Source organism: Cebus imitator, unplaced genomic scaffold, assembly GCF_001604975.1.
Source record: "Cebus imitator isolate Cc_AM_T3 unplaced genomic scaffold, Cebus_imitator-1.0 Scaffold226, whole genome shotgun sequence".
Taxonomy (NCBI): domain Eukaryota; kingdom Metazoa; phylum Chordata; class Mammalia; order Primates; family Cebidae; genus Cebus; species Cebus imitator.
The window spans coordinates 67,413-84,498 of NW_016107541.1; the positions used below are offsets into that span (position 1 = coordinate 67,413).

Here is a 17,086-nt window from a genome sequence, read left to right on the forward strand (position 1 = left end):
TTTTTTGAGACAGAGTCTCTCTCTATTGCCCAGGCTGGAGTGCAGTAGTGCATTCTCAGCTCACTGCAACCTCCACCTCTCCTAGGTTCAAGCGATTCTCTTGCCTAAGCCTCCTGAGTAGCTGGGACTACTGGTGTGTGCCACTGTGCCCAGCTAGTTTTGTGTTTTTGATAGAGACTGGGTTTCACCATATTGGTGAGGCTGGTCTTAGACTCCTGACCTCATGATCTGCTTTCCTGGGCCTCCCAAAGTGCTGGGATTATAGGCTTGAGCCACCACACCCGGCAGCAGTACCTTATTTAGTAATGCCCTTTGTAGAAGCCAGAATATTCTTATAAATAATAAAGCCTGTTGTTTGCTGACTGCATGATTGGAATATTGTACCTTATTGGGTTTTTGATTGTCCATTTTGGTCAAATAATTTGACCTTATCCTCAACATTTTTTAAAAAAATCTGGACAGAGTTGGAATTATGAGCTTGATATTCTCATTCCCTGTGTCGGGATTAAAGTAGAAAGGGTTTTATGTGAGAAGACAACATGTCCTGTTGTCACTGTGTTGGTAACATGCTGAAGTGACTAAAATGTTAACAGGTGGCTTTCCCAGAATGGTCTTGGGAAGATTAATGCCTGCCGCCTCCACCCCTACCCCCCCTACACACACAGAGACCACCTCAGCCAATGAAATGGAGACACCTGCATGTTCCAAGTTCACTAGCTCAGTAGCAGACTCCTGCATGATTTTGTCAGGCAGATCAGGAATGGGAGGTAAATGAAGTCGATGAGAGAGTTGCTATGGGAAGAGTGGTTAGTGTGAACCCAGTTTCCTACACAAAATGCATCAGGTGAGAAATAGCCACAATTGTGTCTTCCCATAAGTCAATCATGTATATTCTCTGATACATGAAAAATATTTTTAAACTTTTTTTCAAAAGTAAATAACTACCTATAAGTCTGTGAATCTAGATGTAAGTGAATCCAATCAGTGGAACTAGTCGTATTTTTTAAATTTGTAACCTGCCTCTGGTGACAGCCTCAATGTTGGTTTTAAACAAAAGGCGAAATGAATTCTATGGAGGAAAGTGTTTTTCTTGATTTCCTTTTCAAGTAGTTGTGGAAGAGTCTTATGAAGGGCAAAATTATGTGCATTAATAACACACTGGATTAAGAAATCCACCCATTTACTAAAGCCTTGTTTCTGCTTTTGAATCAACCATGTTCCAGTTCCATAATGTTTAAGTTACTCCAGTGTCTTGAAGGTCTCTTAGGAGAAATAATCCTTACATTACATTCATTGGACTATCACCAGTGCATCAAAAATACTATTATAATTTTTACTGTGATAAAATATGTATACTATAAATCTTACCCTTTGAGTCATTTCATGTGTATATAAAAATTTACAATGATGCATAAAAATATACAGTGATACAGTATACATAAAAATGTAAAATTATGTGCAGTGATGTTGAGTATTTTCAAAATGTTGGGTAACCATCACCACTGTCAACTTCCAGAACCTTTCATCACCCCAAACAGAAACTCTGTACCCATGAAGCAGTAACTCCCCATTACCTCTTCCCCAGCCCCTGGTCACCTCTAGTCTACTTTCTGTCTCTACGATTTTTCCTATTCTGGATATTTCATGTAAGTGGCATCATATATCTGTCCTTTTGTGTTTGGCTTCTGTCATTCAGCCTAGTGTTGTCAAGGTTAATTTCTGTGGTGGCATGTGTCAGCACTGCATTACTTTTGAAGACAGCATAACATTCCCCTGTAGGTGGAATATTTTATTTATTTTTTCATCATTGATTCATCAGTAATATCTTATGTGTACAGAATCTAAGTAATATCAACAGGTTTGAGGACCTCTCCCAATTCTTGCTGACCCCTCAACTCAGTCCTCAAGTTAGGCAATGGCTTTACATCCCTGTTACCTGCCACCTGTGGACCAAAGGATCCCACATTCTTCCTCTGTTTGTTTCATGTATGGTAGACAAGGTGATCAATAAAAATGTTTTGGGCTGGGCGTGGTGGCTCATGCCTATAATCCCAGCACTTTGAGAGGCCAGGGCGGACAGATCACCTGATGTCAAGAGTTTGAGACCAGCCTGGCCAACATGATGAAACCCCGTTTCTACTGAAAATACAAAAATTAGCTGTGCATGGTGGCACACACCTATAATTTTAGCTACGCAGGAGGCTGAGGCAGGAGACTCACTTGAACCCAGGAGGTGGAGGTTGCAGTGAGCTGAGATCACACCACTGCACTCCAAACTAGGCAGGAGAGCAAGATTCTGTCTCAAAAAAAAAAAAGTTTTGTGACACCCTCACAAAAAGCAGCAACAGAGAGGGCATCTCAGCAGTTTCAGGAGTTGTTTGTCCACTTTCATCCTCTCTCCCATGCAAGGACGTGCATTTGCATTCACATTCACTGAGCTATGAGGTGGGTTGGATACCAGACAGGAATTTTCATGTTTTAAGCATGCGGGTGGTACGTGCACACCTGGCACTTGGGTTTTTGCCGAATGGTCTCGGTTTCATGGGAACCAGCAGCAATGAGTCCCAGACGGCTGCCTGCTCTTCCCTGTGTTCACACTGCATGCGTAGCAGCACCCCATTCTCTGCTAGCCCCAGCACTGCTGCAAAGGCACTTCAGCCGCAGCTTTGGAACATTTCCAATGCTTAGAAGCATTTCTGTTTTCTGTCACGAACATGTAAATTATTTTTAATCAAGTAACATTCAGGACCTTGATTTTAAAATAGATTAAGGCTTCTCTTAAACTGTAATGTTTACCTACTACTATTGCAAGCTTTAAACAATGACTTCAGCATTTTTCTATAGATCATGTAAATTGCATATACATGCAACAAAACATGTGGCCAGTCAATTCGTCTGAAACCATGGTCAACTCATTTTTTTAAAAAAAGACAACGTGGGGATGATTTTAATGTTTTAGAATCAATTCTGTCAAATGGCCAAACTGAGACTCCTTTCTCCTCCCTTTTTATCCTTTCTTGGCTCTCTCCTGGCCTATTTTGGCAAACAAATGCCACGTGGTTGGAAATGCCCTCTCAACAACATAAAAGGTTAAGAACAGTTATGAGTCTCTAACAGATTTTTTAGGATCATCATTGCTCAAAGACGAAGCACAGTACATTTTTCAAAAATAACCTTGGTCCATTAGTAAACTTGTATGAAGTGGTGCTGTTGCATTGGGCCTTGAACCCTTTGAGAGGTAAACAACCCATTTAGAGGAGGTTGTGTCCACCCAAGTTAAATTTCTGCTGAGGGCAGAGATGAAGACGGAAAGGGAGTGCTAATTGTCCTCAGGGCAGTTAGAGGACAGAAGCAGTGGGGCTGCCTGGACCAGCCTAGAGGGGACAAAACATCCTTTCCGTATGGGGCTGCGCCTGAGTCTGAAGGACAATGCCAGCTGGCCACTTGACACCAAAGGGAGGCTTGGGGGTGTGGGGAACAGGAAGAGGAGTTATTATAAGCAAAGTCCAGAGGAGGGGATGCCCTGGTGCTCACACAGCCACAGCCTGCAGATGCAGGGCAGAGGGGTGGGGATGGATCTCCTTGTCCTGTTGATGCTCTAACTCATTTTATGGGGCAGGAAGAAAAGGTTTGGATGATTGCATAGAGCCAAATGAGTAGCTGGGTTTTTTATTTTTGCAAAAACAAGAAGGGAAGAGAGAGAGAAAAAAAAGAAAGGAAACGGGAAGCAAAATATCTTTCTAAATTATTTTTTAAGAATGCAACTTTTTTATTGTAAATTGTTTTATGACAATAACTCAGCCATTTGTGTGTGGAATACCCATGCATAGGGGAAGACTATGAAACTCACTTGTTACTCACACACATTTGTTTATAAATACATATATACACACACACATAAACATATCAACACCAACTTTTTTTTTCCAAAATTCAAGTCAATTTAGTGGCAGAGAGATGATATAAAAACATTTTTAGATGCCACAGTCATGTGAACCATTGATTTTATCATACAACTGAAGTATAGCCATCTTGAATTCTACCTGGATTAAAGTCGATCATTTTGTTACCAATGCAAGGTTTAAAGCTACAAGTCTATACACAGAGGTGGTCCTTCATCAGCTCTGAGAACATTAACAGTTGTGAGAAGAAAATCCAGTCTGGAAAACCGGCAATCATTATGCCCCTTCTTTATCTTTTCTGTTAAACCTGCATTCTCAGTCAACTAAAAAATATTTTCCATACCTGAGAACATCAGATGTTCTCTGATGAGGATTTTGGAACATAAGTAGAACCACTTTTCCTTCCCCTCAACCCATATTTCTCTCCTGAAAAACAGTTTTCAATACATTTACATATTCCATGATGAATAAGAGTAGATTAGACTGATCCATAAATTCTAAAAAATTGACTTTCCTATGTCATACTTGTTAAAAGGTGAAGAAAAAGATAAACAAGGTAGATAGGCTAATAAAATAGGCATACTCAGAACCAGAGAGTAAAAACGACTAAGGGTCAAACACATCTTGAATTTTGACGGTTTATCAAATAGTAGACTTCTACACATTGACAAGTGTGGTGCATTGTACTTTCCAAACAATTTATTTTTAGGATAACTGACAGGCATATCTTTCTTTTTGAGGTGATGTAACCTTACCTCTGTCAGCTGCACAAAACACCTGACAGGGCTTTCTAAGCTATTTTTACTTCCTACTTTGGTATGAAGATCTTACATGAAAACTTGTTGCTCTGTAGCCAATAAAAGCAGATATTCACAGACTTGGTTTAAATACACAATACTGGCAATCCAGATTTAGAATAAAGAACTAGACTAAAGCGCATTATTCATAGGTCGGCTAAGCCTACTCCTTACCCAGACAGCTTTACTCCAATATCACTAAAACTTATTCTCAGGGGGTACAGAGCAAATAAGAGAGAATATGTGATGGAGAACATGCAATTGGAATAGTGGATAAAGATGCTCACACATGAGTTCAAGACCTTCAAAGCACTTTGAAAGAAGCAAGCAACTGATTACATTAACTGAATGCACACGGTAGGAGAGGGTACAGTGATGACAGAAAATTACATACAGATGTACACAATGAACACACATACCCATGAGCCATGTCCTGAAAATACCAGACTGTGATTTATTTTTACATTGTGGGTCCATTTCTTTTTATCATTTTTAGCATGCTAAAACGGTATCATTATATCATTTAAGCATGACATACATGCCTATGCCATTTTGAGATGGTGATGACTCATTTCACTACAATTCACAAGTGATAGTGTCTTCCTTTTATTGTACTGCAGTCGGCATCATTGCTGCCCTCCACATTGCCTCTTGGGGTAATTCTCTTGATGTAACTAGGAACATCTTCCTATATACTTCTTTTGCAATACTACCTTAATGTACTCAGATAGCAAGAGTAAATAAGCATTACCAAGCCTTTCCATTTGTTTCTTCCATGAAGTTTATCCCTTTTCTCTGTTAATGAGTTGGTGATAGGGTCCTAAAAGGTATTTTTTCTCTTTTCGTTAAAGAATGTGCACAACTGAAAAGACTTAATGACATGATTATTTTTCTAAAAATGCTCATTTAGGCCAAAGTCATTATTAAGTTCACAAATGAGCTATATTCTTCACTTATTAGTAGAAGATATTGATTGGAGATGTACATTGTGCTAAATGCTAACGTTACAAATAGTGCTTAAGACTATTTCTTACATTACAAGGCAATGTCACGTGATTCTAGTATGGAAATGCAGACGTGCCAGCACATTGTAGGTGTTTGATACAATTCTTTGCAAAAGTAAAAGTGATAGCCAAAATGTTTTGTCATCACTCTAGTCTGGCCTGATCTGGCTTCCATAGCAAGAACATAGGTCTAATCTGGAGTGACTGGAAGGAAAAGCCCTTTCTCTTAGCTCAGAGAAGTGGTCTCTTGCCACAGGAGGGTTCATGGTCATTTCCAACAGTCTGAGAAATTCCAAATAATAAAATGCTGGGAAAATTGACCAAGAGTCAAAGGAAGCAGTGGATGTTACTTGATCATGATCTCACTTCCCTCCTCTTCAGGAAAGTGAGGGATGCTACTGGAGTTGATATCAACATGCGCGTAGGTGTGCATTCTGGGAATGTCCTGTGCGGCGTGATTGGTCTGCAGAAGTGGCAGTATGATGTGTGGTCCCATGACGTGACCTTGGCCAACCACATGGAAGCTGGAGGGGTCCCTGGGTAAGACGCAGCGTTGATTTCTTTCTTCAGGCAGGCAGCGTGGTTAGGAATGACAGGTCATCAGGCTAACGACGGAGTGCTCAGTTTTTGATGACTTCTGTTGCCTCTGTTGGTATCATGTTACTCACACCGAATGGCCCCTCATGTTAAGCAGATAAACATGAACTCTCAAGTCCCTACACTGTGACCCCTCTTGTCCATGGTTCAAAGACTGAATATCAGACGGTAAAATACACACTTTTACTTATTTGCAAATTCATGAATAGAGGCCTGATTTAAAGATGTTTTACAATAAAGTCCAGATATGGCATCTGTCTAAAACTGTTGACCTCTAAAACCAGTACATTAAAATTAGTAAGGACAGAATCCTTCTCTGGGCAGAATAACGTATTTCAGTCAAGAGAATCCTTATCCAGGGCTATGACTGAAAGAAGCATGAGAGCAAGCACTGAGAAAATCTACACTACTATACAGATTAGCATGCTTCCTGAAATGTGCTTGACATACATTTCAAAAGATATTCTCACAAAAATTCAAGGTAATCAAGTTGCATTTGCTGTAATTCACCACACCCACCATGCAGGTTTCTGTGAGTGCAGAGCAACTCCAAAATTAGTAGCTCACAACCTCTAAAAGCATCTTTGCAAAGCAGTGGCCAACAGAATATAAACTTTAATTGCGGTCAGTGCTCCCAAGAACATGTAGACTTTCATTCATTTGGTGGATACAGTATTTCGGAAATCACAAACAAATAGAACATCTTTCTTCACATTTATCCTTTTATGTCTTGACTGTGGTTTTAAAATGCAATTTCAGACGTGTTCACATTTCTTCCGTCACCCTGGAGCACTTGAATGGCGCTTATAAAGTGGAGGAGGGAGATGGTGACATTAGGGACCCATATTTAAAACAACACCTGGTGAAAACCTACTTTGTAATCAACCCCAAGGTCAGTATCATTGTCAAGGGTCTATGATGAAAAGGGAGGAGGAGCAAATTATTTATATTCATACATGTTTTTAGTCAATAACCAATACCATTCTTTGCTACTTTTTGTCCCCCAAATGATTTTAAATGCATATAGTGGTTTAATTACAGAAGATGCTTTGTAATCATGAATTCAAATACTTATTCAGTGAACAGTTGAAATGCATTGCTTGTCTGTAGGATGAGGGTGTTGATGCAGGATGCTAGTTCAGCCGTCGTGTCTGTTAGTCAGTGTATCCCTTGGCAGATGTTGCATCTGGAAGCCTGTCAGTGGGCACAGCTGTTGATACCTGTCAGTTGGGAAATTAAATAAAGAGAAAATAATTTGCTTAGGGCTTTAGAAGGTGAAAATCTAAGTAAAATTGAATGAGCATATAGGAAAAAGGGAGAGAAAAAATATTTGAAAGATTAACAAATAAATACTACATAGACATGCTTGTGAGATTGCGTGTATGTACAAGCATATTTACCTTCCGCAACATAAAAACGTTTGCTGCCTGGAAGATGATCCACCCCATACAAACAGTGAGGAACTATCTCTTATTTCATTCACACCACATTTAGGCCAGATCAGGGGGTTTAAAGTTCTCATTTCTTTTAAACCTCCTCAAATTCCTGCCAAATGGATATTAATAATATTTACAGATTAAGAATCTGAAGCTTTGAGGAGTCCTGTAACTCTTCCCAAATTACACAGCTGGTGAATGGTGCAAATATCAGCAAGAAAGACCTTTGAACCATGAAAACCAATATCATAAAATCAACAAGATCAACTTTATGGACATTTACTCATGGTAGCATCTCGGAAGCCCTACTTTCACCTTTGGAGACAAACTTTCAGCTAGCTTGATGATCAATCTAGAGGCAGATGTGTGGCAAACAGCAGGGACTGGGGGATGATGGCTGAAGGGGGGGAGTTCAAAAAAATACACGTACAGAGAACATTATGTTCAGGTAAAGAACACCAAAACACGATGTTTGGGGCTATTTAGCATTAGAAATAGCCCCAAATCCCCTACACCTATCACTCTAAAAAAACACAACCACCAAAAACAAGCTAAACAGATCAGCACATTCTGCTTTACGAACTTACTTAATAAAACATGCCCATTAACGTGTCCTTATGTTTTCTAAGTCTCAATGACGTGTGTTTTGCTAGCTGAAAAAAAAAAATCCCTCAAATCAAATAATGTGTTCCCCAATAACACTGAAGGAATGAGGACAGAAACCACAGAGGGCAAATGGAGGGACTTCGGGAGGAATGACCCTAGTCCAATGAGGCTGATGCAGAAAGGATCGGGTATGTCCCTGTGCTGTGCCAGGTGTGATGCTTTGTTTCTCACCCCAAGGGGGAACGACGGAGCCCCCAGCATCTCTTCAGACCTCGCCACACCCTCGATGGAGCCAAAATGAGGGCCTCGGTCCGCATGACCCGGTACTTGGAGTCCTGGGGGGCAGCCAAGCCCTTTGCACACCTACATCACAGGGACAGCATGACCACAGAGAACGGCAAGATCAGCACCACGGTATGCCCTCCCCTGCCTCCAACGCCTGAGCGCTGGGGGAAAGCTAACTTCCCAAAACCAAAGGCTGGGCATCTCCTGCCAAAATAACTCCTGTCTGCAAGAGACAAGCTTACCGCCTCCTTCTTCTCAGAGAGGCCCTTATGAACAACCATCAGGGTATGAGCGAGTTCCATGCCCACATTGCTAAGGGTTTCAACCTAGTGTGATTTTGCATTATAGCTTCATAACCCAAGACAGCGTTATTTACAACTGATAGTAGCAATTAAATACAGCTATTTTTTAATTGAGGTTTTTAAAAATAAATTCTATCATGAAGTGGAAAGCCTTGAGGTTTTTAATAAAAAGACAAAGGCATGATGCCCTTGGAGTTTGAGTGGTATCATCAAGCCCGTTGCTTCATTGCCCAGATGTCCAGCCTGTGTTGGCAGCAGTGCAGTGGACACTGTGTTATGATTCTGTGTTTCCCTCCAGCTTCCAGCATATGAGAAAGCACTGAACTCCTTACACCAGGGACATCTGCAATAAGATGGCTGAAATGGAGATGGAAAATAGAAAGGCCCATAGGAGGAGGGAAGAGTAAATACAACTGAGTACTTAGGGTGATCCCCATAGGATTGTTAGGTTTTAAAACTATCTGGGAGTTAAATTTCATGTATAATGCTATTAACTGTGCTAAGGATGCAGTTACAATTTTTAAAAATGTAATATTACATAATTTTATTGTCTGATGAGAAGGAACGTGCTAGTTGTCAGGTGAAAGTGGAGTTTTCCAGTCGCCCTGGGTCCCCACATATTCCAAGGTCTCCAAGTGATACTCCCTTACCCAACAGGCAGGGGTTCAGCATTCATGTTTTGGTTTAGTTATATTTCTTCTCCCAACTTCTCTTCATCTTTTTCCAATTAAAAAATAAATGTGACTATCAGACAGAAGACCATGACCTGTCAAATAATCAGTAAGAGAGCACAAGTCCTAGTGTTTGCATTTTAATAGCAAGAGAAAGACCATAGACAGAAAAACAAATAAATGAGGCCAGGAGTGGTGGCTCACACCTGTAATCCTAGCACTCTAGGAGGCCAAGAGGGGTGGATCACCTGAGATCAGGAGTTCAAGACCAACCTGGCTAACATGGCGAAACCCCGTCTCTATTAACATACAAAAATTAGCCAGGCATGGAGGCGGGTACCTGTAATCCCATCTACTTGGGAGGCTGAGGCAGGAGAATTGCTTGAACCTGGGAGGTGGAGAATTGCAATCAGTCGAGATTGTGCCATTGCACTCCAGCCTGAGAGACAGAGGAAGAATTTGTCTCAAAAAAAAAAAAAAAAAGAAAAACAAATAAATGAATGAGATCACGTGAGGTGCTGATGAGGGCTGTAAGGGAGATAAATTGAGTGATGGCATCCGGAGTCAATGGGATGGCCCACTCTGGTAGGTCAGCTGAGGGGGTCTCAGAGAGAGAGGAGTGACTGGGAAGAGGAGGTAGCTGAAGAATAAAGTCAGTGACCCAAAGATGAAAGTGAGTTTGTTGTCCCCTGGAGACAGAGTAAGCTTCTGTAGCTGAAGCATCACGAACGACAAGCAAAGGGAGGTCATGGAGTGAGATGCACCATGGCAAAAGCTTATATTGCATTCTGTGTGCAATTGGAAGTCGTGGAGAATCTTAAGCAAGGGATGGTCATGGTATTATTTAGGCTTTGGGAAAATGTAGCAAGAGTGCAGGGGTCCCCAGTAAGAATGATACCCCCTTATGCTAAGAGGTTAGCCATGGAAGCAATGAGAAGCAAACACAGGGGCTAACGTGAAAGTAGAGCCAATAAGACTTGGCAATGGGTTGCATATCCATGAACATTAGGAACAGAGATACATCCAGACTTTTTGGCCCCACAACTGGAACAATTATGATGCCATTGATTGAGATGAACAATACAAGGGGAACATCAGGTTATTTCAGATGGAAAATTAATGCTTTTCTGCTGGACATCTTCTAATCCATAGTTAAGTGCCGCTGGGACGTAGATGGCTGGCTCTGCACGTCCAGAACTCATGGGACAGGTCCAAGATAGAGGCATGCGTGTGAACATCATCAGGTTGTAGATGATATTTGAAGCAGTGGCACTGGATAAAATCATCAAGAAGAGAACAATCCAAGGAGGGAGGCCTGGGGCAGCTGGGGCCTTTCAGCATTTAGATCTGTTAGAGAAACTGCATCCTAGAGCTCCAGTATCCAACCAGTGAAAGCCTATGCTCCTGTCACTCATGAAAAACACTGATTTGGATAAGTTAGCCTCCGTCTTGCTAGTTAGTGCTATGTCTGATAACTACATTTTCTGTTGAGATTTATTGTACACCAGCAACTTATCAGTTGATTGGTTGGTTTCTAAGAAATAAGAATCATATATAAATACTTGAATGTGATTTCCTGTGCTGTTTTTCATGTGTTTCTGTGGGGGGGAAAGGCCTGCTTTTCCAGGTATGTTGTTGTTGATGATTTCTCATCAGCCTTTATTGTCCTAAGACTTAAGGGTGACTGTCTCTTTTATTATCTGAGCCAGGGACCCAGGAATGGTTTCAGTCTGACTTTAGCCTGGTGTTATGTGTTGATAAAGATGCCTTCTTCAAGATACGGCTAGAACCGTTGAATGCCTCAACTTCGGGAAGTTGTTTATAAAAATCAAAGGACCTCTTGAGCGAACTCTATTTTCTTAACCACCTGGTCCCACCTGTTGCAGGTTCAAAGCCAGGCTTGGATTGCCTTGGCAGTAGTATAGCATATTTTAAGAGAGTCCCAAGGCTTTGGTGATGCATTAAGCCCAAACCACTTTGACTTAACTATGTGTCTCACTCACTTTCAGAAAGACCCCATTGGAGTTTTCACTTATAAATTCCAGAGCCAAACAACTGACGTTGCTGAAAGTGATTGCTTTATCCAATCCCCTATGCAGAACTCCATTCACTCCTGATTCAACATTGATAGAGCTCTTGAATAATACATTACTGTATGGAATGAAACTTGGAGCTCAATTACTTTCTCAAAAAAAATCTTTCCTTTCTATAGGCTAAATCCATATCCTAATATAACCTTGGAAATCAAAGCAGCAAACAAAACTTTCTCTGGAGCAGTTGTGTTCCAACTTTTATTTTCATTCCCACCATAAATGTGCAAAGGCGAATCTTTCCTTGAAAGCCTATTAATGAATTTTTGACAGTGGGTTTTCCACTGATAAATTCTGTCTCTCTTCCATTTCTTTTTCGGGAACTACCAGCACCCCTTTGCTGATTTCTTCTTTTTTGTCTGATGGTTTGTGATTTCACAACAGGCCAATTCAGTGATGGGGATGACTATAGATTTTATGTTTTTGTTCTTTCTAAAGCATTTTCTAATATTTGTCTGATACCAAAGTCCATTTTCACATGGTTGTAAGTTACTGATGGTAACTCTGAGACCGGTCCCCGGCAGGCCACTGTTTGAAATCAGATCTGATAATAGCAGACTGTAAATCTTAGAGGTCCAGAAGCAATCCTGATGCTTGCAGCACCCAGAGTTTAGAGACTATACCAGCACTCCAGAGATGCACTGAAGTTTACACCTCGATTCATATTTAGGATTAAGCTCTTTTTCTCCACATGGGTAATGAATTATTTGTTAGCTAAATGTTACCGTTTATGATAAAAGAGGAAATATGTTCTACCTCATTAGCATTGCAACATTCTTCTTGAAATATGTTTTTGACAATTAATAACCTTTTTTTCTCAATATAGGATGTACCGATGGGTCAGCATAATTTTCAAAATCGCACCTTAAGGTATTGTATCCCTTTGACTATCTGATTTTTAAAAGCTTATTGCTCTTTATTCATTTCTGAGAGTAATTATCATCAATTATGGTAATTTCAAAGGCTACTTCTTCTGAAAGTGCAGCTCCTTGTGAAAAGCCCTATTAAATTGCTTTCAGCTTCTAAAAATAGAATCACTGGGGTCTTATTGTGAGAATTAAGAGGGAGAGAAGCCACCTGGTACTCATTTTAGAATGTTAAACGCTTCCTAAGGTGGCTCTTGTTAATATTGTTGTGTGGTAAAAAATTAAATTGTCTTAAAAATGGGTATGTTGCTTAAAATTATACTTTTCTGCCTGTAATCCCAGCACTTTGGGAGGCTGAGGTGGGTGGATCACTTGAGGTCAGGAGTTTAAGACCACCCTAGCCAACATGGCAAAACCCTGTCTCTGCTAAAAAGACAAACAATTAGCCAGGTGTGATGGCATGTGCCTGTAATCCCAGCTACTAGGGAGGCTGTGACATGAGAATCACTTGAACACAGGAGGCAGAGTTTGCAGTGAGCCAAGATCGCGCCGCTGCACCCTAGCCTGGGCGACAGAGTGAAACTGTGTCTCAAGGAAAAAGAAAACAAAAAAATTATACTTTTCTGTTGAATTCTAAAGATAAAAGCAAGATAATTCCAGTGTATTTCTATTGAAATAAAGGGCAGCCCACTCTGCTCAAAAAAAGAAAAAAGCTTCCCGCAAATGTCTCCACATGCCGTGTCACCAGCCACTGTAAAATCACCTCCACTAACCCCTTTTTCTCCCCATGTTCTTCTATCTTTCGGGCTCAGAATTTTACTTTAATATTGGTGTGGGAGGTAATCAAATCAATATGGGGACATTCAGATAACCAATGTAAAATATAGTCCCAAACACTAAGCCAGCCTTCCTTTCTCCACAAAGAGGTCAGTTTATTGGAGCTATTGATAGATTTATAGAAGCTAAGGAAAAATATGAGATCTGAACTATTTTTTATAGAAAATGAATTGTATCCAAGTAAAAATGAAACACAGGCTGTCACCTGCGGAAACAAGGCAACCATGCACATTAGCCCGGTATCCTTCTAAGTGACTCTTGGGATAAACTCTAATTTAGACTTTGTGCAAAATTTGACATTTTAACATTGCGATATAACATTCACAGTCTTTATGTTATGAAGATAATCTGGTTCTTGAGCTTTTGAAGAATTATATTTAAGTGGCATATACTGTAATAAAGAGAACTTTTATAGGAGAGCCCATAGGATACCCAGAGAAAGCACGGTGCCTATAGCCAATAACATGCTAGCACATCTGTGAGCAACTGACCACAGAAATTTCATGGACTTCCTTTCACTTCCTATTCACTATCTCTTCTGTTATCTGCCTCTCCCTTCCAGAAATTCTGCTTTAAGTTTCTATTTATTGAAGTTACAATGGGAAAAGTAGTGTCATGGAACCCCAGTATTGCATTGGGCAGTGCCGTCTGTGATGAGTGCTGTCTGGAAGACAATGATAAGAAGCTGTTGTTTTTATTTGTGCTAGGCTATAAAAACTCTAATTTGGTCTCTATAGCATTACTGCAAGATAGACTGTGTTACCATTATCATTTTAAAAGGGAAGAAACTGAGGCACAAATGATTAGGAGAATGCCAGAGTCACATGGCTGGTGGAGATGAAGCCAGCATTTGTGCCCAGGCTCTGTGACTCCAGAGCAGGTATCCCTAACAGCTCATCAGCCTTGCCTGCTTTACTAAGGGCCTCTTCCATATCTATTCCATTTATCTCTGTAGTTGTTGATCTTTGGTGACCTCAAGCCCTCCTGAAGAGAACCCCAGTTCTGAGTCAGACTTACTCCAGGCTGCCTGGGCACTTCCAGGGTTTGTAACATGGACTTCCTTATGATACCTGGCTGAGCCTCCTGCCTGGCCCACACATTCTTGGCATGTGTCCCCTCCTGTGCCTGCGTAGACCTAACAGCCCAGGGAATGTGGTAGCATGAATCTGGGGAAGGAGCCTGGGAGACAGAATGGAGACGCGTTGGACACAGGGACTGGCGTCCTAGAGCAGTGAGAAGGCCAGTGGTGGTGGCCAGGGGAAGGTGCTAGGACGGGAAGATGAGAGATGCTGGAAGTCAGAGAGAGAGAGTCCTGGAGGTGAATTAAGACTCCTGGTGGGGAGATCATCAGCCCCAGGGGACTTATCATCTGTGCCATTTTAGCAGAGGGTGCAAAACTGCAGAGACAAGAAAAGTGTCTGTATGTCAAGAATTATTGTCCAGATAATTAGTGGATTCAAATAATGCACAAAGCATGCATTTATTGGCTACTACGTGTGTCACATTATAGCACTGAGCTTTCTGCAGGCATCATCTAAGCAAATCCTAAAACAGGTTAACAAAGGCAATACCTTGTTAGCACTGGACAAAAATATCAAAGAATTACATTTTCCTGTAAGCCTCAACGTATTTACACCACTCCTTCTTAGATTTTGCAGAAGAGAAAGCCATTTAATTGAAGTCAAGAAACTCAAGTCTAGATACGGGACTGATGAAAGTTAAATGAAGGATCTAAGGTCCTACAGGTTTCAGCTATAAATAAGAATGTTCAAGCCATACTAGTTGGTGGTTAAAAGGTTTCTTGCTTTTTTTTTTTTTAAGGAATATAAAAATTGATTTGCCTTTTTCAAACAATTTGGAATTTGATACTAAAACCTCTTAATTCAGTTGGCTCAATATCTATGGGCGGATCACTTAATACAATTCATTTAATTTTTTTAACCATGACTGCTCTCAGCCTGTCTGAAGAAGACAAGACCTGAAGGCACAAATTCAGAAACATAGAATGATAGAATTGGAAAACTCATGCATCTCATTAATGATCATTCTGTGAGATTTAATTACAGATAAATGTGACATTGCATATTTAATGCTATTCTTATCCATATGTAGAGGCAATTCTGAAGTCAGAAAAGTGTGTTTTTTTTTATTCCAGATTAGATGTTCTATTTATTTTTAATCTAAGCAACCATAACACACAGAATTCATGCCTAAACCAAGATACAGACATAGCCTCGTTCAGGTCAGCAGGCTGTGCTTTTGACCTTTGCGGTGGATGTTTAACTTCTAAGAATAGGTACTGTTTTGGTTTTCTCCTGACATCATTCTCATGCGAATTGTCAAATAGCCTTGAAAAGCTCTTACTATTTGGCACAATTTATTCAGAAAGCATCTTATATTATGGCTAAAGATTACTTGCTTCTAAAACTGAGATGATCTACAAACAAAAGTGAGTTTTCTGTGAATAGTGCTTTGAAAACTGAGGGGCATTTAAATACATACAATCAAGCTTTGGTATACCTAAAATAAGACTGTAGTTCTGCAAATTCTTGAAAATCAACCGAGAAAAACACAAAAAAGCAATGACTATTTTGTCAACCAAGCCACATTTTTACAGGGAAATTTCTAGAACCAATATATTCTATCATAAAATAAAGTTTATAAAGGTAGCAATTCAAAAGCTAATAGATCTCTTAGCAGGGAAAGTTCTTTTATCTCAAACACCAAGCACATGTCTTTCAGTGTTGCTTTGTAAATGCCAGTAAATTTCACTGTGGGTGAATAAGGCAATATTTTTACTATCCCAAAAACTTCAGGTATTCACTCAATCCAAAGAGAGTCTAGATGTTAACAGAGAAAAGCCTGCTCATAGACTATCATTTCTTTTTCTACTTGATTGTCAGAATTAAACAAGGCTTTTGACATCATAGAATAATAGCCTTACTGACACAGAAAGACAGATTTGGCATGTTCTCACTCATATGTGGGAGCCAAAGAAGTTGAACTCATGGAGGTAGAGAGTAGAATGACAGACACCAGACACCAGGAAAAGTGTGTGGACGGAAGATACGGGTAGGTAAGGAGACATTGGTCAGGGGGCCCAACCTTTAGTTGGATAAAAGAAATAAGTTCTAATGTTTGATAGCAGAGTAGGATGACTGTAGTTAGCAACAATGTACTGTGTAATTCAAAGTAGTCAGAAGAAAGAATTTGAAATGTTCCTAACACATAGAAATGATAAATACTCAGGATGATGGATTCCCCAGATACTCAGATTGATCATTGTCCATATATGCAACAAAGTATCATCTGTACCTCATAAGGATGTAAACTATTATGTAGCTCTAAAAGATAGGCTTATTTATTTTACTAGTAATATTCTTACAAAAAAAATAATATTCTTACCTATAATATTTCCTTTTTCATATAGAACCAAGTCACAAAAGAAAAGATTTGAAGAAGAATTGAATGAAAGGATGATTCAAGCAATTGATGGAATCAACGCACAAAAGTGGGTACATTTTCATATTAAACTATCATTCATCTTTTATTTCGAACCCTATTATTTAAAAATAATGTCATAGGTTCCAAATGTGTTTTATCATAGGCTCTGCATTAGTTAGCATGACAAAGCCAAGTTTCTGAGACAATTCATTAATTTCACTTCAATTGTTCCTCAAAGAGCTTTTGTTA

The 17,086-nt window shown here is 40.0% G+C and overlaps 1 protein-coding gene across 1 annotated transcript in view; it reads left to right on the plus strand.

The window, feature by feature from the left end:
* Positions 1 to 17,086, plus strand: part of ADCY2 (adenylate cyclase 2) — a gene marked incomplete at its 5' end in the record, with an annotated part of 165,540 nt that overhangs the window by 34,956 nt on the left and 113,498 nt on the right. Inside the window, 5 exons of the mRNA XM_017496921.2 lie at positions 6,085 to 6,243; positions 7,060 to 7,192; positions 8,580 to 8,756; positions 12,517 to 12,560; positions 16,824 to 16,904. Coding sequence (XP_017352410.2) covers positions 6,085 to 6,243; positions 7,060 to 7,192; positions 8,580 to 8,756; positions 12,517 to 12,560; positions 16,824 to 16,904 — 594 coding nt within the window. The remainder of the gene's footprint in view (positions 1 to 6,084; positions 6,244 to 7,059; positions 7,193 to 8,579; positions 8,757 to 12,516; positions 12,561 to 16,823; positions 16,905 to 17,086) is intronic.